The 26,238-nt window shown below is 56.7% G+C and overlaps 10 protein-coding genes across 10 annotated transcripts; 5 read left to right on the forward strand and 5 right to left on the reverse strand.

Moving 5' to 3' along the window:
- Positions 1-88: 88 nt before the first annotated feature.
- PG985_007555 (Cloroperoxidase) lies at positions 89-1,730 on the reverse strand (the record flags this gene model as incomplete). The annotated part of the gene is made up of 6 exons (XM_066827323.1): positions 89-594; positions 670-993; positions 1,056-1,205; positions 1,263-1,293; positions 1,350-1,468; positions 1,532-1,730. The coding sequence occupies 6 exons, from the start codon at positions 1,728-1,730 to the stop codon at positions 89-91; spliced, it is 1,329 nt and encodes a 442-aa protein (XP_066684998.1).
- A 1,691-nt stretch (positions 1,731-3,421) lies between these two features.
- Positions 3,422-5,236, forward strand: PG985_007556 (uncharacterized protein; the record flags this gene model as incomplete). The annotated part of the gene is made up of 5 exons (XM_066827324.1): positions 3,422-3,619; positions 3,678-3,813; positions 3,927-4,605; positions 4,704-4,771; positions 4,845-5,236. The coding sequence occupies 5 exons, from the start codon at positions 3,422-3,424 to the stop codon at positions 5,234-5,236; spliced, it is 1,473 nt and encodes a 490-aa protein (XP_066684999.1).
- A 2,764-nt stretch (positions 5,237-8,000) lies between these two features.
- On the forward strand, positions 8,001-10,087 carry PG985_007557 (choline dehydrogenase protein; the record flags this gene model as incomplete). The annotated part of the gene is made up of 2 exons (XM_066827325.1): positions 8,001-8,590; positions 8,656-10,087. Coding segments are annotated over 2 exons (2,022 nt in total), but the record flags the coding sequence as incomplete, so codon positions are not given.
- A 1,150-nt stretch (positions 10,088-11,237) lies between these two features.
- Positions 11,238-13,695, forward strand: PG985_007558 (cell wall anchored protein; the record flags this gene model as incomplete). The annotated part of the gene is made up of 9 exons (XM_066827326.1): positions 11,238-11,344; positions 11,476-11,566; positions 11,635-11,689; positions 11,753-12,014; positions 12,046-12,268; positions 12,325-12,466; positions 12,519-12,692; positions 12,740-12,813; positions 12,919-13,695. The coding sequence occupies 9 exons, from the start codon at positions 11,238-11,240 to the stop codon at positions 13,693-13,695; spliced, it is 1,905 nt and encodes a 634-aa protein (XP_066685001.1).
- Positions 13,696-14,875: 1,180 nt separating this feature from the next.
- Positions 14,876-16,233, forward strand: PG985_007559 (uncharacterized protein; the record flags this gene model as incomplete). Its single annotated transcript, XM_066827327.1, has 2 exons — positions 14,876-15,116; positions 15,200-16,233. The coding sequence occupies 2 exons, from the start codon at positions 14,876-14,878 to the stop codon at positions 16,231-16,233; spliced, it is 1,275 nt and encodes a 424-aa protein (XP_066685002.1).
- A 1,100-nt stretch (positions 16,234-17,333) lies between these two features.
- On the reverse strand, positions 17,334-17,721 carry PG985_007560 (uncharacterized protein; the record flags this gene model as incomplete). Its single annotated transcript, XM_066827328.1, has 2 exons — positions 17,334-17,636; positions 17,701-17,721. 2 exons carry the CDS (start codon positions 17,719-17,721, stop codon positions 17,334-17,336), a joined length of 324 nt encoding a protein of 107 aa, XP_066685003.1.
- Positions 17,722-18,861: 1,140 nt separating this feature from the next.
- On the forward strand, positions 18,862-19,812 carry PG985_007561 (PaxU; the record flags this gene model as incomplete). The annotated part of the gene is made up of 1 exon (XM_066827329.1): positions 18,862-19,812. One exon carries the CDS (start codon positions 18,862-18,864, stop codon positions 19,810-19,812), a length of 951 nt encoding a protein of 316 aa, XP_066685004.1.
- Positions 19,813-19,977: 165 nt separating this feature from the next.
- Positions 19,978-21,171, reverse strand: PG985_007562 (uncharacterized protein; the record flags this gene model as incomplete). Its single annotated transcript, XM_066827330.1, has 1 exon — positions 19,978-21,171. One exon carries the CDS (start codon positions 21,169-21,171, stop codon positions 19,978-19,980), a length of 1,194 nt encoding a protein of 397 aa, XP_066685005.1.
- Positions 21,172-21,521: 350 nt separating this feature from the next.
- On the reverse strand, positions 21,522-22,427 carry PG985_007563 (S-adenosyl-L-methionine-dependent methyltransferase; the record flags this gene model as incomplete). Its single annotated transcript, XM_066827331.1, has 1 exon — positions 21,522-22,427. The coding sequence occupies one exon, from the start codon at positions 22,425-22,427 to the stop codon at positions 21,522-21,524; it is 906 nt and encodes a 301-aa protein (XP_066685006.1).
- Positions 22,428-22,890: 463 nt separating this feature from the next.
- On the reverse strand, positions 22,891-24,850 carry PG985_007564 (uncharacterized protein; the record flags this gene model as incomplete). The annotated part of the gene is made up of 5 exons (XM_066827332.1): positions 22,891-23,056; positions 23,146-23,741; positions 23,824-23,962; positions 24,041-24,537; positions 24,611-24,850. 5 exons carry the CDS (start codon positions 24,848-24,850, stop codon positions 22,891-22,893), a joined length of 1,638 nt encoding a protein of 545 aa, XP_066685007.1.
- Between the last annotated feature and the right edge of the window lie 1,388 nt (positions 24,851-26,238).

The raw sequence follows: 26,238 nt of genomic DNA on the forward strand, positions 1-26,238 counted from the left end.
TACAAGATGAAGTAAGGGGTATTGGACTCCATTGAGGCACGACGACAGCACAGCGACTTCCCGAGGCCTCCAGGTCCAGAGAGGCCACTTAGAAGGCGAAACCACTCTTGGCAGCGCCGGGGTACTTGTCCGTGAGGCCGGTGAGGAAGTCCTTGCCATCCATGGTCAGGTCCTTAAACTCGGGGCAAGACAGGTCGAGCAGCGGGTTGAGGACGGCGTCGTTGACGAGCTTGAGAGGCAGCTCGAGCGTCTTGAAGAGCGACGAGAGCGAGTTGGGCGCGAATGTCTTGACGACCTGCAGGACGAAGCAGACGAGGTTGTTGCCCTCGAGCAGCGAGGTCGCATTCAGAACGCCGCCGGTAATGTCTTCGACGTTCACGCCCGCGAAGCTGTTGACACGGCCCAAGTTGCCGCCGACGCTGGCCAGGACGGGGTGCTGCAGAATCCAATCAACCAGGTCCAGGTTCGTCTGCACCAGGCCGTAGTCCACGGCGATACGGTACCAGTTCTCGGGGATCTGCTCCCAGCCCTTCTTGTAGACGAGCTCGCCGTTCTCCTCGTGCACGCCGTAGAAGCTGCGCATGACGCTCTTGGCTACATTCATCGATTGCCATCAGTGACCAGTTCTACGGTGGGGCCCATCTCAAAGAGTGGGGGCTTTTGACTTACTGAGCTTAACACCAATGGGGTTCTCGTGGGAGTGGTTGCTGAGCAGTCTTCCGGAGAAGATGTAACCGGCGTTGCGGGCGACGAGGCCGGTGTACGGGCCGTAGTAGAAGTTGGGGTTGATGGCGACGGCCTCGTCGAACCGCTCGGCCGCGCGCTTGGCGATGTCGTCCAGGGTGATGATGTCGCCCTCGACCGAGTTGTACATCATCTTGAAAAGGGTCATGTTCATGGTCGAGGCGTCGCCAGTGACGTAGAGGTCGTCGCGGGTCCCGGAAGCGTCGCCCTCGATCCAGTTGTGGCTTCCGTCAAGGCCTCGTGGGGTACCTGCATCGAGGGGAAGAGCTGTTAGACCATTCGAAAGACTTCATCTCGTGTGTCAAACTTACCCAAGAGTCCCAGAAGATTGCCCAGAATGTTGGAGGACTTGCGGCTCTTGCCACCGATCGAGAATCCAGGGTTCAGCGACAGCGGGTTGCCGACGCCGACGGTTCCCATGACGGACAGGACCGTGATCAGCTCAATGCCCATACCGAAGACTGTCGTTCATGTCGTCAGCGTACGTCATTTGAGTCTTACGGTTCATCGCGCATTACCTTTGTTGCCCGCCTCAACGACATCGAGGAACTGTCCAAATCGGTTAGCCAATCAGAATTGGTAAGTTGGTTGAGCTCTTGACTTACACCGGCAACGCCATCGCGACGAAGATATCCGTGGTTGGCCATGGCATTCAGTCCAGGGCAAGGACCGCGCTGGTCACCTCCCTCCAAGTCGGGGGCCTGGAAGGCATGCTTGCCGCTGACTGTTCGCCCATGATATGTCAGCACCAGCCAGAGGAACAGAACGTATGCAATCAATCACGCACCGTCAATGGGTTCAGTCAAGGGATCGAACAGAAGGCGCTTCTCCTTCAAGTGCAAGAGGCTCTTGTGGAGCTCCTCCGGTGAGAGTGCGATGGCATCGCGACCGGCCAGTCTGGCAAAGTTCTCCGCGGTCGGGAAAGAGTGCGCCAGAGCCGAGAAGAAGACGGCACCAACGCCGCAGGTAGAGAACGAAAGCTTCATGATTAGATGCAAGCAAGTCGCGGCAAAGCGCGATGAAAAGAATGACAGTGAGTTGGAGTTAATGAACGACGATGAGGTTATCTCGGGTGAGTTGGTGTCAACTATCGGGACATGACGATGAGATGAACAATTGGGCAGACTCAATTGGCCGTCCGTCTTTCTCTGAGATCTACGGGAACGGTGACATGAATGGCACAGTGACACCCTTTACTGCCACGCTCTCTGCTGGACTCCGCCGCGGGTTGCGACCAAGATCCCGAGGAGGCGGGCCAGGCCATTTCACGATGAGATTGGGTGGCAGGCCTGGTTCGTAGGCCTTGTAGAATGCGGGAAAGATCGTCATATGGGCTCCTCAGTCAGCAACCAGGATGCTAAAGTGGCAGGGTCGGCAAAGTTCCTGGCGAACCAAAGTACGAGGCCTTTTTTGCGCAGTGCCGTCTCGAGGGCAGTCTCCTCTTCTGGTCTCCTCGCAGGTCTTGTTCCCTGCTCCATGTCACCGCGAGACCGCCAAGATCTCACCACTAGCCTGGAGCTAGGATCGTTTGATAACGCTAGACCTAACGGCTCCAGACTGTGGGCCCACCGACATATATTGGATCTGAGGGGGCAGCAGTGGATCTTCGTGAAATGGGCTTGTCGAGTATTCCAACCCCTGCCCTGGCAACGAAACCGCCATCCAAGTTGAAGGGACCCAACTCCGCGACTCAGGCAGGTCCCCCTTTCCGCGCAACGAGCTTCGATACTGCTTCCACAACCCATCCGTCTGCAACGCATAACACCAGGTTCGCATCTTTTGCCGCCTTGGCCTGCACAATCCCCCGCCCGGCAGATCAGAATCATAGATGACATCGTATTGCCTGGGATCTTCACCTTGGTGAGCCTCGGTGAGTCCACTTGGTAATCTAAGGGTGTGCAACAGACTTTTTGGACCGTCGCCCGTTCCCTTGGGTATTGGGAGAAAGGGGGCGGAAGATCAGGTCTTGATCGAGACGATGGTCACAGATACCTACGCAGCCGGGCGTGTCCAGGCCGAAACCGAGGTATCGCCCACTCAGTGGTTTAACCACCAATGGATTTGTGATTGCGCTAGTAACCCCCCGCGAGCACCACTCACACCAACAGGGCAAGACGTTGCATCGAGACCCATATTTCAGCATGGCAAAGTCGTATGACAGACGACACGTCTGGGCAAGAGCGCACCATGATCGTCATTTGGCGTTGAAAGTACCAGCTCTCCCATTCATCAGAGGAGGGCCACCCAAAGCTCGCATCCAAGACCCTGCAATATCCTTCCAGGCACATTATGCAAGCAACCCTTACCTAAGTTCGAACGAACCTTCTCCTCGAGGCTCCTCACACCTCCTCCCCTATAACGGAGAGTTCCATGATCGTCAGTCTCTGCCCTCCGAGCCGTTGGACCTCTCGGCCGAATGCAAGACGATATAGGTCGATATTGCCCGTACCTTGGTTGATCTACCGGCCGGTTCACATTCCTTTTTAAATCCCCGCATTCCCAGACTTTCGTTAAGATATCTTCTTTCCCATCACGCCCCCGACGGACTGCCTGGTCCTGATTCTTGTTCTTGGTAATTCTCTTATTTAATAATCGTTGGTTGAACAAGGTCGTTTGCGTGGTGTAGTCACTCTTTACTCAACCTCTTCCTATTCTTTCTTCAACCCGCCAGGTCAAGATGAGACTCCAGGCTTTTGCTCTGGCGGCCACGGCCTTCTTGGCTGGCTGTGCTGCCCAAGCAGTGGCGCCAACCGCGCCCCCTTCTTCCGCTCCGGCTGCTCAGTCGGCTCCGGCGATGACGCCTGAACAGGCTGCGGCGGCAGCAGCAGTCAAGGCGAAGTTGGAGAAGGCCTTGAGCTTGTATCCCAAGTGCGCTGTTAGTCAACTTACATCTCATCTTCCCGCGTGGTCATCTTTACTAACGGGTGGGACAGCAAATTTGCCTGGCGAAAACCGTCCCTCAGTCATCCTGCAAAATGACAGACGTGAAGTGCCTGTGCACCAACGAGCAGCTCAACGCGCAGATCGGGATGTGCGTGCTGGGAAGTTGTACGAAGTACGAGGCCTTGAGTAAGTGAAACTCCCACCCCCTCTTCCTCACTCCACTACCGCCTGGTTCCACCCTCATCAGGATTGCAATGCAAGGCACACCAAGCTAATTGGTGCTCTTCTACCACGTGCAGTGACCAAGAATGCGTCACTGAGCATGTGCCAGCCGGGCGTGCCTCCACGCGACCAGACCCTGACGCCCCTGCTCATCGGTGTCATCGGCGGTGTTATCGCCACCCTCATCGTCGTCTTGCGCATGATGTCGGGTCTGCCTGCAGCTGGTCGCAAGCTTGGATGGGACGACTGGACCATCCTGATCGCCCTGGCCCTCTCCATGCCGCCAACCGTCTTCTCCGTGCTGCTGTCTAACAACGGCCTGGGCCGGGACATGTGGACGCTGCCGATGCAGAACATCGAGAACGTACTGTTCCTGTACTACCTGGGCGAGATCTTCTACTTTGCAGCCCTGGCCGTCAACAAGATCTCGATCCTCATCTTCATCTTGCGTGTGTTCCCCGACCAAAGGTTCCGCCAAATCACTTACGGCGTCATCGGCCTCTGCTCGGCGTACGGCATTGCCTTTGTCTTCGCCACCATGTTCCAGTGCCAGCCCATCAACTACTCGTGGAAGCAGATCGACAGCACCATCCCGGGCAAGTGCAACGACATCCATCTGCAGGGCTGGATGTCGGCCATTCTCAACATCGTCGTCGACCTGGTCGTGCTCGTCCTGCCGCTCAAGCAGCTCTACGCGCTGCAGACCAACCTTAAGAAGAAGATTATGATTATGATTATGTTCAGTCTTGGTATTTTGTGAGTTTCCCTCTCCTTATCCAATTTTGCAAGACTTTTGTACCTGTTTACCGGTGTATGGTTCGAGAATAATAAAACTAACAAGCCTCCTTTTTCAGTGTCACGATTGTCAGTGCCATCCGATTGCGATCACTGATCATGTTTGCCAACTCCCAAAACATTACCTGTAAGCCTAATCGATCCTCTTGGCTCCTTTTCTACAAAGTTAAAATTGTTACTGACTGGGCTTTCTCTTGCAGGGGACTACAACGAGGCCGCCTACTGGTCTACTATCGAGATGCACGTCGGTATTGTGTGTGCCTGCCTGCCCGCGCTGCGTGCCCTCTTCGTCTCCATGGGCGCCAAGGTGCTCGGCACGACCAAGGGTGGCACCAAGGCCTCGGGCTACAGCACCGGCAACTCGAGCAAGAATGCTCCCCGCAGCGGTACGTTTGGCGGCAGCGGCAACGAGAAGATTGCGGCCCAGGGCGTGCCCCGACATGGTGACGAGTCTGACTTCGTGCCGTTGGTAGAGATGAACTCGCGGAGCAAGACGCCCGTGGGCATGGCCATCAGCGAGAACGGCAGCGTCGAGTCCCACTACCACGCACAGCAGCAGAGGCGCGGCGGCGGCGGTGGTGGTGGCTACTGAGAGGGGAGTTGGGATGAATGTTTATCCACTGTTTCTTCTACTTTCAGGCCACCACTGCATATACCCATTCCTCTGTTTATATTCGCTGGACAGCTGCATAAAAAGATAGGCACGGTGGCGGCGGCGTAACAAAACGGGGGCCTTCACGAATACTGCTGCCCTGGGCGGATTTTTTTTGTAATACTGAGCATTTTAACTATACATAGGGCGCGCTAGCCACTATATTCATTCACTCATTCATTCATCATTCATTTATTCCAACCCACTTCCGTACTTCCGACACCTGCCGAATCGAGAATCTGCCGAAGCTATTTCCGACCTGCATGCATATCCGTATAATCCGCACACCCTCTCGTGAAGAGCTCTCGTGCATGTTTCGAGCCTTCCCCTCGGCTTACCAACGCTCTGTAACCCTGTATTCTGAGATAGCTGCTATCTGTATAACCTTGTGTGTTTGAGCTTGATTACTTGTTGTGTAAAAACCCCTCTTCATTACCTAGTAGTTATCCTGCACAAAGCCAGGTGTATCGCTGTTGGCGAGTGCCCTGTCAAGTTTCATAACGTCTGCTGTGGGCTCCGAATCCACTTCTGGTCCTACCCAGAGCGCTGGGTGGACAGGGTGAACCGTGGGTGCAGTGGTATTGTTGATCAGTCCTTATTTTTCTTTGCAACCCACCTTTTTCTCTTTCCGGTAGTTGGGTAGCATTTGGTAAATGGCGGCACGGGCCCGTACCTGGCACGGCCTGATTATGGGTAAATATTATGTATGTTTGACAAGGATGGCATATCACCTTATTACTTGTACCCGGTGCCAGGATGCTAAAACCAATGAGGAACCCACCCCACAGCCAAAATGAGATGCCCACGATGTCTTCGGGATTAGCCGCCGGTCACCACACACACAAGCACACAAGTCAGAGGGCCTTCCGTCTCTTTTCGGCAATTTGCTCTTGACGAATTGGACGAGAAACACGCGGTAATCTCCTAGCCTGCCCGCCGTCGTCGTCCCCCTCCCTCTTCCAGAAGGGTGGATTTGCCAGTACCCATGACCGTTTGACATTTACATACGTGTACGAGGGTATTCAGACCGTCGGTGTGCGTGTGATCGGCGTCTAGAAAAACCTAGAGGACCCCTTACGGGCGGGCGGGAGAAGAGCGGCAGTTCGAAGCGTGACTGGCCCCTTTCCGGCGGGATCTTTCTTGTTGGACGGCTCAAGGGCAAGGGCCTACGCGTACGTATCTATCTATGCAGGACAGACAGCCCTTGATGTATATCACCACGAAACCACGAAGTAGTCTACGGTATGGGTAGGTTACTCGTGACGTCAAAGGGTTACGAGTAGGTTAGAGTATCATGCATGCGTCTTTGACAGGACGACCAAGCGTCCGGTTCCCCTGAATTAAATCGATAGATCCTTCCCAGATCATCTGCTGATCGTCTCTCCCTTGCTTGCATTCCACATTACTGCCGACGACGACAATGGCTATGGCATCGCTGATCTCGCGATATGCATATTGGTTCGCGGGCGCCCTGATCTTGTTGGTCGTGGCTATCGTGGCTATCGTGGTGGTTGGTTGGTTGGTGCTGGTGTTGCCAACCCTGTCTTGCCTACACGTAAGTAATTGCAGGTGAACCGTGGGAGGGCATGACGCTCTTCGGCTGGGGCTACACTGTAAGGTCCACGTTGTTACCAAACTTCGTAGCGGTTCAATCGTTGGTTGAGACGAGTAGGAGGTCCGAATCGTCGGGTCATGACCCTCTTGCATAGTGAGCCGTTTTGCCGACCGCTCCTGTGCCTCATGCGGTGCCTCTTGTGCCGTATGATTTCTGTCGGTGGTAGCTTGGTAGCTGCTGTGCCGCATTGTCTGTGCAGCCGTGTGCCATTGGGAGAGTGGGTTCTGTCGCATATCCCCACCGTGATGTTGTTTGCTGGACCCCTGCCCTGTCCAGATTGAAGGACGCACACGGACATGGGTTCGCAATTGAACTGACCCCTGCCCCCCTGCAGGACCCAGCCCGCGTGCGAGTCATGAAGCTAGCTCAACGGTCTTCGTCTTCAGAAAGCTGCCCTGGCCGGCGGATGACGGTCTATAGCCCTATTGGTCCCCGTTGGCCGGGACCAGGTTGCGGACGTTCTGGAAAATGAAGCTGCGCGTGATTATTCTGCCCACGCCCACTCCTTCGGGAAGGCATCATGACTATCGCACCTTTACTCGCTGGAGCCCGCATCGCATCGCAGGAAGGGGGGAAGCTGGTCAGGCGGTGTCCCGGGCTGCCGGGGGCGCGTGGAGGTTTCTTTCCTTCCCTCCCTCCCACGAGCCTCGGGATCTGGTCGCTGCCCATTGGCTGCATGGGTCCCGTCCAGCCAGCGAACCTCCTTTTTCTGGGGCGTGCCGTACCGGACTGGTCCTTTTTAAACAACTTGGCGTCCTATCTCGATCTATGTTGCCATCCGGTTCTCTACCACCACACCCATCCAGCTGCAGCGCTGCGACACTCCTTTCAACACTTCCAGATTGCTGCCCGCCGTCGTGCCTGTCACTCGTTTTACACAGCTCGACCAAACGCGACGACCTCGTTGTCGTACCACACACTCATTTTCACCCGTCTTTACACCCCGTCCGTTAATCGATATCCCGTATTCGTAGTTCATAATGAAGCCCGTCGTGTCCGCGGCCCTCCTGGCAGGGTATGCCTCTGCGTAAGTCTCCCGATGCTACCCTCCCCCCCATCTTTCCAACTCGCCGGCCCTTGCCAAGAGATGGCGGAACTGACTCGCTGACCGACCCGGACAGCTTCAATGATTGGACCTTCCCCAAGCACCCGGAGCAGAACATCTACCCTCCCAATGGCGAGAACTACCCGAGTGCTGGGCCCCAGGCCAACTCGACGTACGAGTACGTCATCGTCGGCTCCGGCGCCGGCGGCTCGCCTCTGGCCGCCCGCCTGGCCCTCGCCGGCTACTCGGTCCTGCTGATCGACGCCGGCGAGGACCACGGCACGGACCGGCAGCTCCAGGTGCCTGCGCTGCACCCGTACGCCAGCGAGTACAACCCCAGCCGCTGGGACTTCTTCGTGGACCACTACGCCAACGAGTCCCAGGCCATCCGGGACACCAAGATGGCCTACGTCACCCCCTCGGGCGACTACTACGTCGGCACCAACCCGCCCGAGGGCAGCGTGCGGAAGGGTGTTCTGTACCCGAGAACCGGCGCGCTCGGAGGCAGCACTCAGCACAATGCCCTCGTCACCGTCAAGCCCACCAGGAACGACTGGAACAACATTGCCGCCATCACTGGCGACAAGTCTTGGGAGGCTGACAAGATGCAGGGCTACTTCGAGAAGATGGAGGCGTAAGACATATCTCTTATCAACCATACATATTGATGACTCTCTCGCTGACCTAACCCCTTTCTAGTTGCCGCTACCTGCCCAACAGCCTTGCCGGCCACGGTTTCGGTGGATGGCTGGAGACCCGCCTGACGCCCGTCGGCCTGATCGCCGAGGATCTCAAGGTGGCTTCTCTGGTCGTCGCGGCCGCCACCGCCATGGGCAAGGGCCTTCTGGGCAAGCTCCTCACCACCGTCACCGGTCTCCTCGAGATCCTGACGCTGGACATCAACAACCCGGGCCGTCACCGAGACTCGCTCGAGGAGATCTACCAGATCCCCCTGGCCATGGACGAGAACTACGCCCGCAGCTCGCCCCGCAACTTCGTGCTCGACGTCGCCCGCGCCACCAACAAGGACGGCTCCAAGAAGTACAAGCTCGACATCGCCCTCAACACCCTGGCCACCAAGGTCAACTTCGACACCACCGGCACCACCCCCAAGGCCACCGGCGTCGACTACCTCGTCGGCAAGAGCCTGTACCGCGCCGACCCCCGCGCCAGCGAGACCGACGGCGGCGTGCCCGGCACCGTCTACGCCAGCCGCGAGGTCATCGTCTCGGGCGGCGCCTTCAACACGCCGCAGCTCCTGAAGCTGAGCGGCGTCGGCCCCAAGGAGGAGCTCGAGAGCCACGGCATCCCCGTCGTCAAGAACCTGCCCGGCGTCGGCGGCAACATGCAGGACCGCTACGAGGTCGGCGTCGTCGGCAAGGCCCCCACCCCCTTCAGCCTGCTGGAGAAGTGCAAGTTCCTCAACGGCACCGACCCCTGCTACGACCAGTGGACCCACGGCGTCGGCGGCACCATCAAGGGCGGCTACACCACCAACGGCATCGCCTTCGGCTTCCTGCACCACTCGTCGCAGGCCGACCGCGACGACGACCACGACCTGTTCCTCGGCGGCGTCCCGGCCTTCTTCAACGGCTACTTCCCCGGCTACTCCATCCACGCCACCCAGGACCTCAGCATCTGGACCTGGCTCACCCTCAAGGCCCACTCGCGCAACAACGCCGGCACCGTCAACATCACCTCGGCCAACCCGCGCGACACGCCCAAGATCACCTTCCGCAGCCTCGGCGAGGGCGTCGGCGGCGAGCAGGACCTCCAGGCCGTCCTCGAGGGCATGAAGTACGGCATCGACGCCTTCGAGGGCCTGGTCCCGCTCGACGGCGCCTTCGACCGCGTCTGGCCCCCTCCCGAGGTCAAGACGGACGAGCAGCTCAAGCAGTTCGCGCGCGACGAGCACTGGGGCCACCACGCGTCGTGCACGGCGCCCATTGGTGCGGATGACGACCCGCTGGCCGTCCTGGACGGGAAGCTGCGCGTGCGTGGTGTGGAGGGGTTGAGGGTGGTGGATGCGTCTATCTTCCCTAAGATTCCGGGGATGTACATTGTGGCGGCTATTTACATGGCTAGTGAGAAGGCGGCGGATGTTATTATTGAGGCGGCTAAGGCCTCGTAAGGCACGCGCAAAGTACTTGTGGGTGGTGCTAGGAATTTGGGGAATTTCATGATAGACAAGAACATGTAAGTACCCTTGAAGCCCCATTTCGCCTGTTCAATAGATGGGTGCGTAGCCCGAAGGTGCGCATCCAGATACATGTATATGCACATATAGTCTATTTAATACAGCAAGATCTTGCTTGCCCACAGCCCGAGTTGCGCGTCGAGTGTACAAGTAATCAAGACATCGTAATGGCTTCATGTTGTGATTGTACAGTTAGCACTAGGGCCCTTTAGGTGCGTCCGGGTGGTTCCTTCTGTAAGTGAGCACTAGGCACTAGTGTCGCACCTGCCGTCGGCAATTGTGCTACGACGCTTAATAAGGAACCTTATATTGAGGGGGATCTTTCGTCTTCACACTTGACTGCTCACATCTTCAGGCTCTCTCGTCCAAGTGGAAAAACTGGCCAAGTCGAAGGAAGTGTCATGCTACATATATGCATTGATAATCTGCCCATGCTATTCGATTTGCATGAAACAAGATCTTTCGCGCATTCGGCAACCAATGCAAGTGAAGATGCAGAAGCACCAGGTCAGCAACTGGCGGCTGACTCACAGCCACGCATGTTCATCTTTGGATGCAGATCCCTCGAGCAAAAGGCCCCCCGCAAACCAGCCAGTTGGCTCGTCCGAAGATGCCCCCAATGCGCTCATAGCCCCCAGAACCAGGCGATCCCACCGCCGCGACCGCCGGGATGTCTTTGTCAGATTCCAAACTGTTCCCTGTCTCTCAGATTCCAGTTGGACACCCCCTCTCGACGAGCTGAAGCTTGGCGCAATGGGGAGTAGGCTACTTCTTGGGTCGGCACTTTGGTGTGTCCCACACGCAGAAGGTTCGCAGTACTAGGTATGTGGTGCACCGGCGTTCTGGAATCGCGGAAGACCTCTGCACGGGGCTGCACCTACACAGTAAGGTATGCATATGGCCACTGCTTCACTGTATAAGGAAGGGTCTTATCAATGCCTCCTGGAGGTGGGGTGACTCTTCTGTCTGCTTACCTATTACTTTTCGACACTTTCCATTCCAACTTGCTTGCTTCTTGTTGACAAGAATGAGAAGAATGAGAGGAGCGACACGCAGCGGCGCCAAGTAGCTGTGAAAAGACAATATGGTATTGCTGCCAGTGGTTATACTGCTCTTGTTGCCGCTGGTGTGGGCACTCGGCGTTCCATTGGCATCGGCAACTGGGCTGGATCCCATCAACAAGTTTTGCAGGTATGTTGCGCTCAGATACTTCGGCCCCGAGAACGTATTGCCCCGCGTATCCAACCCAGTCGCCCCTCACCCTATCACCTCCCTGATGGGTTCGCACTGCTGGTCGGAGCTGACAGTGTGCCACGAAATAGCCGGTGGTATCATCAAAGCCAAGTGAAGAATGGTATGCTGTATATTGACGGCGGGCAGGCGTCCTTCTCGGACCGCTCACAGTTCGACAATGTAAGTGGCCTTGGTCATAATCCATCCAGGCAGACGCCGTAATATCCATATGACTGACGATATCCTAGCCTGCTGCTCACGATGACCGATTGAATTACTCAGGTCCCATCATTCTAGGTCAAAGTAAGTACGCACACATTCTGATGTGTTACCGTGGTGTATGGCGTCTACTGACGGGATTTGAAGATAACTATGTCATTGCAATTGACATGACCAAATCATGGGACTGGAAGAAGAACATCAGTGAAGTTGCCATCAACAAGACACTTGCCGAAGGTACTTCAAATTATATCCCAATAGTCGGATCAGGGGCTCTCTTTCGCGGCCCGCTCAACGATCCTCAGGTGTACCTCTACGGAGGCGTGACTTCCACCCTCAACACGTCTTTTGTGGATTACCAAGCACCGACGACAAACCAATATGCCTTGTACTACACCATCCCCGAGATGTTCGCTGCTCTCGCTAATGACTATGCTCAGGTGGGGGTTCAATACCCAGACGCATGGGTGGACTCAATACGATGTTTCGTTGGCCGCGTCGCAGCGTCCCAGTTGGGGGGCATCTGCTGAAGCCCCCGATCTAGGCATGGCTTTCTATCTCAATGGCATGATCTCGAACTTATCTTCGGCAAACACTGCGAGCGCTAATACGCCGCCCATGATTCTGGAAGGGATGATAGCGTTGGATCTCAAGAAGCAGACGGTAAGAAGCCCACCCGACAATATGTTCTGGACGACACTCACATAAGTCCACCAAAGGCTACAAATATCTCAACGAACGGTCTCGGTGATGGCTCTCCGAGAATACGCGGCGGAATGGTCTATATACCACAGATTGGCCAGAAGGGTGTGCTGGTAACCGTGGGGGGTGCCACCGGTAGCCCAGAGTCCCCGCGTCTAGGTAATGCGGCTGTCCCCATCCACTCACTGAAGCTTTTCTGACAGACGCCTAGTCAGCATGAACCAGGTGGGCGTTTTTGACGTCGCTACCATCGGCACTTCGAATGTGTCAAATGGCTGGGTGTCTCAGACCATTACGGGGGATGCCCCACTGCCACGAGTCGACTTCTGCGTAGTCTCGGTTGCTGCGCCTGATAACTCCAGCTACAATATCTTCTTATACGGAGGTAAGAACTCTCCACGTCCAAGATAATGCTCTAGCTAACATATATAGGCTGGGATCCCACCAAAACCGCATACTATGACGACATATGGGTTCTTAGTCTCCCGTCTTTCACATGGATCAAGGTGCGTCTGGCTCGCTCCAAGTGCAAATGCCCCCTGGTAGATTACGCGCTTCAAGTACTCCGTAATCATGTAGCTTTCCTTATTCTAACCACCACCGCCCGTCAGATTTATCAGGGTGTCTTGCCCAGGCTAGGACATAGCTGCCACGTCGTTGGAGGTCGGCAAATGATAACTGTCGGAGGCATCAATAGCACAGACGTCACAGGCAATTGCGATTGGGAATGGATGGGAGTGGCCATCTTGGACCTCTCGACCAATGCGTGGGGGAGTGTATACGACTCGCAAAAGCCGCCGTACGAGGTTACCCCGGAGACCTCAGCAGTAGTGGGTGGGGGTCCTCGAGGAGGCGCCACGAAACTACTTCCCAGCGGAGGGTGGACTTCGTTCCAAATCGCAAACCTGTTCACAGGCACAAGCAACCAATCTGCTCCATACCCTGTACCTGACGCCAACAGCGGCAGAACATCGCCAGTTGACAAGTCAGAGGGCGGCGGCTCGGGGTCGACCAACGCGGGCGCGATTGCCGGTGGTACTGTTGGTGGGGTTGTCTTTGTCGCCATCGCCGCAACTGCTCTTTACTGTTGGCGAAGAAGGCGTCCAAGGCAACGTCAACCGACATTGGAGCTGGCTGCGCGCCCCGAGTCCAAGCCGGAAACATCACACTTCTCTACGGCCGTGCCTCCATCAATCGCTGACCCGCAGTACAAGCCCCAATCCCCTACCACGCCAACGTCAGAACTCGGTGGAACGGGCGTCGTCAACGAGCTGCTCGGGGAGCAATTTTTGGCTGAGCTGCCTGAAAGTCACTCAGCCAAACCATGGCATGGAGGAGGCCATGTTTATCATGAGGCGGGAGACTATCGCCAAGGGTTGGCGTACTAGGGGACGCACACACCGACATAGAAAGAAACCGGCGTCCAAAGGGTATTAATCGCATGGGTCTTGCTCGGAAATGGGGTGATAAGAGCTTTCCGACGGAGAAGAAATTTTGGGGATTTGATGGCTGTTTTGGGTGGCGCTACTTATGGCGGGCAATACTTCGTCTCTCATTTACATGGCATCAACAGATGAGTATGTTTCATATAACTAATGCGATGGTGGAAGAGCCCAAGATTGATCACGCCTGCATCCATAAATAGACATTACGGGAACGACGGCAGACAAGACAGTGTAGGAAGTGCCTCATTGGGCCTCCAAGAACGTCGCAGTCCCGAACAGACAGAGCGCCAGAATGAGAATCATTTCGGGCGGAAAAGCAATGCTGTGGGCAACGGTCGCGGTCGATCCCGAAAAGTATGGATTCGATAGTTCTGCTGACGGGCTGCTTACTGTGCAGGCGCGGGACGCATCGCTTCGGATCACGTAGGGACTGTCCATGACACACATCTGCATATATGCGTCAGCAACCTGCATAGGGATCGGGGATGATGCATTGAAAAAGTACCCCGGCTTCCTCTGTCCCTAGCCTTCTTTCGGTATGCGACGCTGCACAACCCGCATCTGCCGTGAAAGCTTGATGTGATACCCATCATTCCTTTTCCAAGTTATTCAGCTAAGTATTTGACCAATGGCTGTGTGTGGTCTTGATTTCTTGCCTTCGGTCCAACCCCGCCCACGCTCTATCTATTTTTGCATACACACACATACACACTCGTTACCAGCACACGCGCGAATGCCGCCAGGGTTCTGCTCCTTAGTGATCCGGTCGACGGGTGCTGAAGGATGGCCGACGGAAGGTGCACTTTTGGTGATGGTGGCGGCAAGGGTTATCAGCCTCAGGTGTTAGAGATTGATACATAACCGCCTCGGATCCTGTAGACCTGGCGCATGGGAACCAAGGCGACACTCGTATAAGGAAGGCTGCGCACCCCAAACCGGCGCCAATCAGATTCCGGGTCCTGATGCTGCTGCTGTTTGTCGGTGAATTAGCTTAGCAAGTAAGTGCGAGCTCGTACGCTCGAACAAAACGGCACAGGGCGACCAATCATTATCCATCACCACCAAACCCGCACCAAGCAGCCCGCGACCACCACCAACCAACCAGCCAGCCGCGTTCAGCATCATGTCGGCCGACCTGATCAGCAACGTCATCGCCCAAGGCCACCGCCTGGCCACCCACAGCTGGGAGTACGGCGCCTTCGCCGAGGCGCTGCTCGAGTGGCACGATCCGCGGCTCTCCGTCTTCGGGGCCGACCCGTTCCCCGGCGGCGGGGTGCCCGTGGTTCAGGTGGGCGACGTGCAGGCGCTGGCGTACGCGAGGCCGCATATTTGGACGAATTCGTCGACGCTGGTGGATGGGGATGGTGAGTTTGGGTTTTTCTATTGCTCGCTTCCTTCGATATCCCCCCTGATCGATCCATGCTGAGACAAGGTGAAATCCTACCAGGCGCCGCCGGCGACCCCGCCTCCCTGGGCGTCTCGGCCATCCTGATCGGCCAGACGGAGCCGGCGTACCTCGCCGCCGCGGGCCGGCAGGTGGACCACCTCCTGACGGCGGTGCCGCGCTGGCCCACCAACGGCGCCATCAGCCACCGCGAGGCCGTCGCCGAGCTCTGGGCCGACTTCCTCTACATGGCGCCGCCCGCACTCGCGTACTGGGCCGTGCAGACGGCCGACGCGGGGCTGCTGGGCGAGGCGCTAAGGCAGTGCGGGCTGTATCGGGACGTCTTAGGGGTGCCGCTTGTCGGTGGGGATGGGGGCAGTGGGGTCGGCAATGGCAGTGTCGGTGCGTTTGCGGCGGGCGGGCTGTGGCACCACATCATCGGCCCCGAGACGCAGGACCTGGGGATCTGGAGCACGGGCAACGCGTGGGCGGCGGCGGGGATGACGCGGGTCCTGGCGACGGCGCTCAAGTTCCCCCAACCGAAAAACAACAACAGCAGCATCAGCAGCAACAATACGTCGGAGGAGGAGGAGAAACGGCGAGATGTCGACACGGGTATCAAAACCGTCAAGTCCATCGTGCGCGACATCCTCGACGCCGCCATCGCCCTGGACGACGCCGAGCCCGCCGAGCCGCTGCTGCGCAACTACCTCAACGACACCAGCTGGTTCGGCGAGCTGTCGGGCACGACGCTGCTGACGGCGACGGTGTACCGGCTGGCGGTGCTGGCGCCCGACGAGTTCGGCGATGGCGGCAACGGCAATAACAACAACTCTAGTAACAGCAGTAAGTACGTGAAATGGGCCGACGCCAAGCGGTCCGAGATCATCTCGCGCATCGACGACCGGGGGCTGCTGGCGCCGGTCGTCAACCCGCTCGACTGGGGCGACCGGACGCCGGGGGCCGAGTCGCCCGAGGCGCAGAGTTTTGCGGTGTTGATGTTTGCGGCGCATCGGGATTACCAGGAGGCGTTACAGAAGAAGAAGAAGGCGTTGGGAGGGGCGAGGAGCCATGTTAGGAGAAGGCTGGCTTGGTAAGTCTCGAGGGGTATAAAATTACATACATCGCGCTTTGCTGTATAGAAAAATACGCGAAGATACAGATTTGCCGCGTTTCATTGATGTTACGTGGGCAAGCACACGTAGGGTCATGATCCGTGTCATTCATCCGATGCTAGTTGGAGGCATTGCACTGCCCTGATTTATCCCTATAAACGAGCGAGCGAATAAGATCACACAAGTTTGAAATGCCACTGCTGCGGACAAATATCATGTTTCATTGCTTCTATGATACGGGTCACTTTATTATCAAGTCTTGCAGACAGTTGGGACACCCGATATTATCGCAGTAAATACATACTGCGACCCGCAAGCTCCCGTCTCCCCAAGAACGAGCCCGTCTCTTCCATAGTGGTGTCCATGTTCAGTGGTGACTGCCCTTTCCAATCGATCGAGGCATATGACCAGCCAGTGGTGGTGCGACGGGCAGGCTGTTCAGTGGTGCCCGCATAGATGCATGAAGTGGTCCGATTCAAATCATGTGGGGTTGGCTACCGTTTTCGCGCCCCGTGAGCACATCCACGGTAGTTGGTGATTGGGTCGATAGTTGCCTACCCTGGCAATATGAATTGGGAGGCAACAGGGTGGCGATTGGGAGCCGTTCTCTGTAGTTGGGCTCGAATGACCGCAGTCTCAATATGGGGTGCTTGTTGCAGCGGATGAATCTCATGTAAGATATGAAAATGTGCCGACTGGGAGGTCAACAGGTCGTTAAAGGGATGTAATGCGTGAACTACCTTTTCTTCACGCTGGATGAGGACCGACGGCTTCGACGAGATCTCGAGGATGGTGTGTGAACGAACATGGTCTTCGTCGGTTGGTAAAGGCAGGATTCATGTATTCACGTATGAGCGGTCGTCAGGAGGGGCAGTGCATGGTTGCAAGAACCGCGCTTTACCACGAGCTGTAGTTGTCGACCTTGGACTCGAAGTCGAAAGATGCATCCGCCATGATCGTGCCGAGACAAGAATAAGCCGAAGGCAGTACGAAAGCCAATAGCGGCAGGGAATACCGGTGAGCCAGATGCGGAGGACGCGAAGGATGCAGAGGATGATGACGGTGATGCATCAAAGCGCATCTCAATGCGTCGGCGGTGCAGGCTCCTTTGAATGATGATGGCGAGGCTTGACGACCTGGACGGCCTTCTTGCAGTAGCACTTGACGTGCAGCTTGAGGTAGTGCAGCTCGATCTCGAGGTGGCCGGCCCGCTGGAGTTTGGGCAGGTCGGAGACGGAAACGTAGCGGTCGACCCGGTTGCACCCGTTTTCCTCGCAAGTGCGCACCATTGTTCTTTCTTGTTCTGTGGAATGTAAAGAAACAATGAAGTTGTCGACAGACTGCTTGGTGTTGTTGCTGGTTGCGGTAACGCAGGAAAGAGAGGGCTTCAAGTGCAGCAGTAGCGGTCGTAGCAATCAATAAACACGAGCCGGGTCAAAGACCTCTGACGTTCATGGTTGAAATGTCCATTTTGAAATGACTTAAATGTGTAACCATTCGGAGAAATGAGAAATGACAGGCCCCGCGCCTTTTAATGTGTTGTGTCCCTTTACGATTCGCTGGAAATTTAAAAGTCACCCATCTGCCGGCCATGCATCGTGACACAGAGAAACACCTTTTACAGTCAATACAGCAGCTGTCAATGACGAACGAGCAAAGACCTATTTTTAAGTTGACAGGAAAACTGGCTCTGGAAAACGGGATGGCACTTGCACCTGCGTAAACGAAACAAACCTAAGCTTAACTCTGCCGCCACGTGCGTCTCACCGCCGGCCGCCCTCGAGCGTACATCACGAGATTTCGAAAAGTTACAACTCTTTCTGGGTTGATTCGCGATTGGCCTGGATGCGACAAACTTGGCATCAGACCCCCTTTTATTATGTAAGTCAGCAGTGGTGGCAGTGTGCCAGTTGTTGAGACAAGCTTCGTGACCCTCTTAAAATGGACAGCTGATGTCATCCGTCCAACAGAGGAAGTCGGTAACCAGCGGTCCGCAGAACTGCGGTCAGTTTTGTTGCAAGCATCTGATATGAATTAATTGCCGACGGCGATTGACCTTGAACGTGCTTGGTTTTAAGGCAGAGAGCGTACTGTAGAAGACGAGCTTTCGGCCCCGAGAATGTTAAAAACAGTGGAAACCCGACCCTTATTTGGCGTTGCCGAAAAGTCTGAGAATTTTCCAGGGGAGCGGTACAGTAGCAGCCCGGCTAGTGGGAGCCCCCAAAACTAGGGGCCGTCGTATGGGCTCCATAGCGCCTTACCAGCAGCGCTGCCAATCAATCGTGGCCGACGAACCCGTTTTGACAAGCTATCAATCAGTATCGTGAGAAACGCCCCAACAAGAATTATGTTGATGGCCCTAAGCAATCGTCCCGAGGGACGGAGTGGGACTGTCGATGAGAAATGCATGTGATGAAGGATACCGCCTTATGTCGATTCTATTAATGTGCCCTCTGATGCACATTTATGAAGTCAAGCCAGCTCGATACCGCCAGGTGCAACACTGCAATAACCCACTCCGCCTGATCCATCTGTAAGCCTTTGTGCTACCGACTCCCTGGAACGCACAACCCACTCACACCCGCTGCCCGCCACATACACACACACAACATGGGTCACGCAACCACCCCCAGCAACAGCCCCTTCCCAGGCTTCACAAGGATATCAGACCAGATATACATCCATCACAACAATGACAACACCACCACCGACCGTGTTGATCACGATGACTCCCACCCCGACAAGATCATCATCTACGGCTGGGGCGACGGCCGCCCCAAAAACGTCTCCAAGTACATCGAAGGCTACCGCGCGCTGTTCCCCGGGGCCACTATCATCGTAGTCCTGGCCACGACCTTCAAGGCGGCCTACCAGCCGCTGCTGGAGCGGACGCAGGGCATGATGCCCGTCATCGACGCCGCCTTCTCCGAGAAACATCCGCAGCAAAATCAACCACCACGTGTGCTCCTCCACGCCATGTCGAACGCGGGCGGCATCAATCTGGCATCGACGCTCAATGCGCATCTGGCGCGGCACGGCGTACCTCTGCCCCACCGCGTCATGGTCCTCGACTCGGTGCCCGGCGGCGTCGTGTTCCACCAGCAGGTCGGGCGGTGGTCGCGGGCCATGGCCATCGGCATGCGTCGTTCGCTGCCCCGGTGGGTCCCGCAGGTCGTGCTGCAGGCTGTGTTCTACGTGTTCCTCTGGTTGAACAAGTTCTGGGAGTTCGTCCTGCGGCGGCACCATGCCGGCGCCTGGAGTCGCGAGGCCGTCAACCGCCACGAGATGGTCGCTGTGCCGCCGCCGGCGGCAACCAAGAAGAGCAGTACGATTGCGGGGGAATACCACCATTCAAGGCGCCTGTATCTGTATTCCAAGGAGGACGATATTATTGGATGGGAAGACATCGAGGAGCACGCCAAAGACGCCAGTAAGCTGGGCTACCATGCCGACACGGAGCTTTTCGACGGGTCGGGCCATGTGGATCATATGAGGCATCATCCGCAGAAGTACTGGGCGAGCATAGAGAGGACATGGAGGAAGGCTCATGCGGCTGTATGATCTGTCGGGATTGCATTAACTGCTCGAAATAGAAGCGAATTCCATTCGTTGGACGTGGCAAGTGTAGCATGCGCTGTCGCGTAATATAGCAAAGCAAACCTTAGCACAATCTTTGAGCGCTCATTCGATCGATTCCAATACCCAATACCCGCCGAGACATCATCTCTACCCTCCATGGGTGCAACTCGTAACCGTGTACACCATCATACCAAACTCATCCACATCAACGAGCCACTCATCGACCCTAGCCCGCCTCCGCGCAACGCCAGCCTCGTCCAGTTCGGCCGGCATCGCCCAGAGCTCGTCGATCCGCAGGCCGCCCTCGGGCCACCGCGCCAGGTGACCGTTGTACCCGAGCTCCCACTCCTGCCGCGACCGGGCCTCCCACAGGGCCTTGCTCGCGGGCGCCGGCAGCCCGCGCAGCTCGGTCCCCAGGAAGGTCGGCAGGCCTTCGTGGCGCGAGAGCACGTTGTCGAAGAGGTACAAGACGTACAGCGTCCGCCGCTTCGCCTCCGTGACGAGCCAGGCCTCCCAGCTCGGGCGGGCGTGTTGCCGGTCGGCGGCGCACACGAGGCCTTGGCGGGACGTGGTGCAGGCGAGGTCTTGGAGGCTCATCATGGCCTGGCGCAGGGATGACAGGTTCTCGCCTTGGTTCAGGTGGAAGAAGAATAGAATCATGGTGTAGATTAGGTAGGCTTGGAATGTGGCCAGAAGGTCAATCTCGGGCGGAACGGCCAACGCCGTTTGGTCGATCATCTTGGACATTTCCTTCTGGAGGATCTCGCTGGCAAGCTGGCCGCCACCGGCGGGACGCGAGGTATCACAGATACGGGCAATACTCAAACAGTTGGCAAGCGGTTGGCTCGGAGCTGGCACCTGCAACTGCGATGCGTGAATGAACGGGGGATATTTTGTTCCACGGATGGTACCGTTCGCATATGATTTGAGTACGCGGCAAATCAAGTCGAAGATCCGCGGGTGGTAATCTTTGGTAACCTGTCCGGGGGCAGGCACGTAGGGATGGAGCCATCTCGTCGCGATCTCGTCCACGTTGATGGGGCAGATGAGCTCCAGGCCGCCGAAGTCCAGATTGTCCTGTGTCTCCTGTCCAATACTTCCACTGGAACCAGAGGCAGCGACGGTGCTCAGGGACGGCCCAGCTTGCGAAGTGGGACCATCATGCGAGCGTTGGACATGGCGGCGCGACGACCTGGAAGCCGGAGTTGAGGCATTGGCGGGGTAGATGCAGGTGAGACCACGAAGAGTGCATCTGGAGCAGCTCCCCTCAGTGTGGTCGCACTTGGCCTTGGCGCTTGAGCATTGGTAGCAGGCCTTCTGTCTTGAAGTGGAATATCTCATATCGTAGGATATATCTTACGATCAGGTATTAACTAGAATGCAATGATCACTGCGAAGTTCTGTTGGAATCCTCAATTTGGTCTCTGGCGGCACATTGAGTGCTGCATTGGGTGTGTTCTAGAAGTAGGAAAGTGCCCTGTGCTTTGGCTGGCAGTCAAACTGGCAGGCACGCTCACTATTCAAGCGACTGACTAGAAGTGCCCCTTGACAGAAGTTTGACCGTAGAATAATTTACCCCTTTAAACCACCACGTCATATCATCAATCGAGTTGAAGGAGTAAGCGCGATCAACTATAGCAAATTTACCGATAGTACCAAATAATTTTATTTATATATCTGATTCGATGAGCTCATCCTGACTTCCACCCCAGTATCTCCGCCTGCACCGCAACATACCACCCCCCCTCGTCCTCCGCCCACCGCCCCAGCGCCCCGCACGTCTCCTCCACCTCCCGGTCCGTGATCCCCGCGTTGGCCCAGCTCTCCCGGAACGCGTCCCCCGGCCGCAGCCGGTCCCTGAGGGTTCCGGCGAACCACCGGCGCATCTCGGGGCCCGAGTGCACCGTCGTGCCCGCACCGACTACGAGACTGGAACCGCCGAAGCCCACCGACTGGAACAGCGCCGGCATGTCGCCGCCCGGGAAACAGGCGGCCTCGTTCTCACCGTCCCTGTCGACGTCGGATTCGCCTCCACCTTGCCGCAGCGCGCGGACCATCCTCCCGGCCCAGAGACGGTCCAGGTCGTAGTGTCGCGGGTAAAAGTGCAGCTCCGCCGCGTCGCGCGTCGCCAGCACGCCTCCGGGCCTCAGCACGCGGCGCATCTCCGCCAGGGCCCGGTAGCGCAGCGCCGGCGTCGCGAGGTGCGGGAACAGCTGGCTGGCGTAGACGACGGTGAAGGCGTCGTCGGGGAACGGCAGGCCTTTCAGGACGTCGGCCTTGAGGAACTCGATAGCGGTATTGTTGTTGTCTGGCGTTGCAGCAGTGTCCATGTTGGCAGCCGCGGTCTCCCGAGCCTGCGCCAGGATCTCGTCCGAGATGTCGACGCCCGTCACGCCGCCGCCCGCGGCGCCGTCGACGAGCGCGTGGAAGCCGACGGTGATGGTGCCCGGGCCACAGCCGACGTCCAGGATGCGGTCGGTGGGCTTGATGTAGGGTTTCAGGAAGGCGGCGTCGGAATCCACGGTCCGCGAGGCGTGGCTCGCTACGGTGGCTTCGGAGTAGCCTTGGGTGTAGTTTGATTCTTGCTTTTCGGCCATGGTTAGAAGAATGGAGCGAAGGAGTGCTTGAGTTTCGGTCGTGTGTTGTTTGGAGATGGTAGTGGATAACAGAGGAAATCTTCAGGTCAATAGATCAGAGGAGGTGAAGAAGAAGAAGAAGAGTCAAGGTTGAAAGAGGGATAGAGAAGGCAGGGAGTGCGTGTGTGTCGCGGCATCTTATACACGATATATATATATGTGTGTATGTGGTGCTGCCTGCCCGTGTAAGTGATGTCAGGCCCCGCCGGAGTTGAGAGCCGCCACGCGGAGTTGAGACCGGAGTTGAGCACTTACACGCTCTGGCCGCACAGCAAAAACAAGCAGGCTGGGTATGCCTCCATGCAGTATCATGCATTGCACATCACTCAAGGAGTATGGAAGAAAATCTATTTCAATGCTATTAATAAACGGTCTAAGCTAAAACATGTAGTGACGATCTAATTGCTACTGTAACCACCCTCGATCATACCTTCCTCCGCCTCACCCTCAGCGTCTCCCCAAGCGGAGGCGCAATATGCCCAAAGAACCACCGATTCTTGGGCCGTTCAGGAATCGGCTCGATCTCGTACCGCAGCGCGATGTGTCCCAATGCGATCTTCATCTGGTTCGCCGCGAAGAATCTGCCCGGGCTGAGTAAACGGGTAACAGGTATAACATTAGTCACGAACAAATTCCATCTTGCGGCAGGGGTAAGAAAATAGGAGAAGGGACAACGTACCAAGCATGCGACCCATGACTGAACCCCATGAAATGGTCACTCGTGTTGATCAGGGCCTGCGGCTTATTGTTTCCGCTGCCAGAGGAGTCGGGGCCTTTCGCGAACCGGAACGCATCGTACGTTGTCGCGTCGGCGTAGATGTCGTTATCATGATGCACGCTCCAGCCCGAGATACCGACCTTGGTCCCCTGGGGAATGTGCGAACCGTCGGGCAGAGTGACGCCCCCGGGCGCCACCACCATCTTCATAACGCCCCTCTCGATGAACCCGTTCAGCCGCAGGCTCTCGCGCAGTGCCGAGTCGACGTGGGTCAGGCGCGCCATCATCGCTCTTGACCACGTCGGAGAAGCCGCTGGGGTGGCGGAGGCGGTGGCAGTCTCGCGTAGGACCTCGTCCCGCATCGTGTCGAGAGAGCTGGCGCAGTCGGGCGACGAGGCGATGTCGAAGACGGCGTTGGTCAGCGTGATGACCGAGGACTGGATGGCGGCGAAGCAGAGGATGGCGAAACGGGTCGCGATCACGCGCGACTCGAGCTCTCTAGACTCGAGGCCTTCCTTGTTCACGGCGTGGTCGATGGCCCATTGGATGTAGTCGCTCTGATGTGCGTCTCCCGTATTAGAACCTGACGCCGGAATATTGTCTGTTCAAGGCAGGGGGGGGGAAGGAGGGAAGACTTACGGGAGGGCTTGGGTCGAACACCGGCAACTTCTCCCGGTTCTTCAGAATCTGCAACCGCTCCTTTATAGTCGGAAGGATGTATTTAGCACACTTCTTGTAGCGAAGGTAGTCCGCACTGGACACCAACGGCGCCAGAACCCTATACAGCAGTAAAGCATGTCAGCGTTGGTCGACGTGGACTCGTCCCGAAACGTGTAAGAGGAAAGCCATAGCCTACGGTTTCAAGAAGCCAGGGAGTAGGTTCAAGAACGCCCCCGATAACGCCACGTTCCGGTTAAACGACTGGCAAGCCTCCAAGAACTCAGCGTCGCGGCACAGAGGCAGTCCCACGAATACGCGGGTCGAGAGCCGCGCGACGATGTGCAGCAGGGTCTGGTACACGTTCATCTCGACCCAGCCGTTTTCGTCGGCGTCGGCGGCATTGGCACCCCAGATATCGGCCAGGGCCTGCTCCATCTCGCCCACGACATCGTCGGCGAAGCTGTTGAGCTTCTTGGTGAGCTCGTGGCGGATGATCTCGGGGTGGACGGGGTCCTTGACGAAGCTGGGGGGGGGGAAGGTGTAGTCCGACTCGAGGAACTGGCGGTTGACGTCCTCTTGGCTGAGGACCGAGTCGGGCTGGGCGAGCAGCCAGTCCAGCTGGGATAGGGGAAGCACCACCTGGCACCCGTTGAGGAAGTAAGGCAGCACGTAGGCCTTGTTGTTCCTCGAGTACTGTACCAAGCAAGTACCCGTCAGAATGTGCCGCTGAAGAAGGAACGTTTCGACGTTATCATGCATCGCGTACCTTGTAGTAGCCCTCGTCAAGTAGGGTCTTGAGGCCAAAGAAGCTCTTTAGGTTCGCCCGGGCACGACTAAGCGGGCCGCTGTGGAGGCCTGTCCCGACCCATGGCAGGCTGGGCGGCAGCGAAGCTCGGGAGAAGAGCCGCCGCACAATGTTGGCCAATACTATGAAAGGTATAGCCACTACCAGAATTCTAATCGAAGCAACGGCTATCCGTGGTAAGTCCTCGATGTGCCCTAACATTGTGAGCTTTTAGTTCGGAGCAAGAGCGGCTAGCTGTTTCGCTTTCTACGTGACGGACGCCAAGAGACCAGCTGCTGTCAATGAGAAAAGGTGTATTTCGTCTCGTCCAGAATGGACGTTGGTCATCTTATAGCAAGCTGTCAGTGCCTATCATAGTTGAGGGATGGGTGCCGTGTTACGTACGAGTAGCCCGCCACCAAGGGCGATATATCTAGGAACGGCCGAGTGTGAAGTTGGTCCGTTACTTTCACAATCTTAGTGAAACAGGTTGGAATAGGTGAGAATGAATTATAGGTGTGAGCGAGTGTATCCGGGTGAGTAGGTCGCGGGCGGAGGCGCTGCGATCCCAGGAGCTTTTCGGGCGTAGTGAGGTGGTCATGTGGCCAAAAGCAGCTCCAAACGGAAGGCACGACGCATCTATACCGGGCAACAGAGCGCAGTATGCCATTTTCGTCATTTTGGCCGTCCCCCCAATTCCTGACAGAGATGCCCGTGAAATGCTTGAAGATCCCCACATAATAAAGCAGGCACGATCAGATCTAGCAGCAGCCGTGAAAGATCACCCCCCGAGTAAGTACTTTTCCTTAGGCCTTTGGCGATGTGGGCTCACAAGCGACCCGCTGTTACTTGAAGATTGAAATGCATTGTCATCCGACATCCGCTGCGAACCAGTGGAGGCTTCAAGGGTGTGTGCATGCAGATGAATCTACTGAAACTCTATGCATGATATTCCGCCACGTTGGGTAGACCGAGTGAGCTCCTGGTCACATATCATATTAATGAGCGTCTTGGGCGAGAACCCGGTCTTCAAAAGTGTGGTTGCACCGACGTTGTAATGGCTTGCTTGAAGAAATATTTCGGCCGAGCAGGTGTTAGCGTCAAGCCATGGGCGACTTGAGCCCGGTACTGACTAGCGCGAGCCGCGTTCCTGGTCTGATTAAAAGAACATCGTGAGCTAGCTAGGTAATGACGGACGTTCATCCGTCCGAGAGGCGATCAACCCTAACCGAGCAGCGTGTCATGACGGAAGCAAATAGCCTCCCTGAGATTGACAAGCCTGGGCTGCCCGGTGGCTTGTTTTCCAGGGTACGTGCATAGAATATTATTGACGGTGTCGTCTTCGGGTCCGCTGCTTTCGATTCTTGGGGTGATGTGTCGTTCGTGGCTCCAATAAGAGACCCCATCCTGGTCCCTTTCGGGAAGGTCTCTCCCAACTAAACGATCCTTGCGTGATGATTGGCAAACCGATCTACTGCAAGGATATATGCAGACAGCGGGTATCCGGCCTCTCCAGAAATCCTCGGCCGAGTCAAGTGGTTCCTGTCATATTTGATGTGTACGAGTCGGGAATGCCTAGCCAATGGTGGACGTTATTGACCAGGGTCAGT

Source organism: Apiospora marii, assembly GCF_038362585.1.
Source record: "Apiospora marii strain CBS 49790 chromosome Unknown utg000004l_segment0_segment1, whole genome shotgun sequence".
Taxonomy (NCBI): Eukaryota; Fungi; Ascomycota; class Sordariomycetes; order Amphisphaeriales; family Apiosporaceae; genus Apiospora; species Apiospora marii.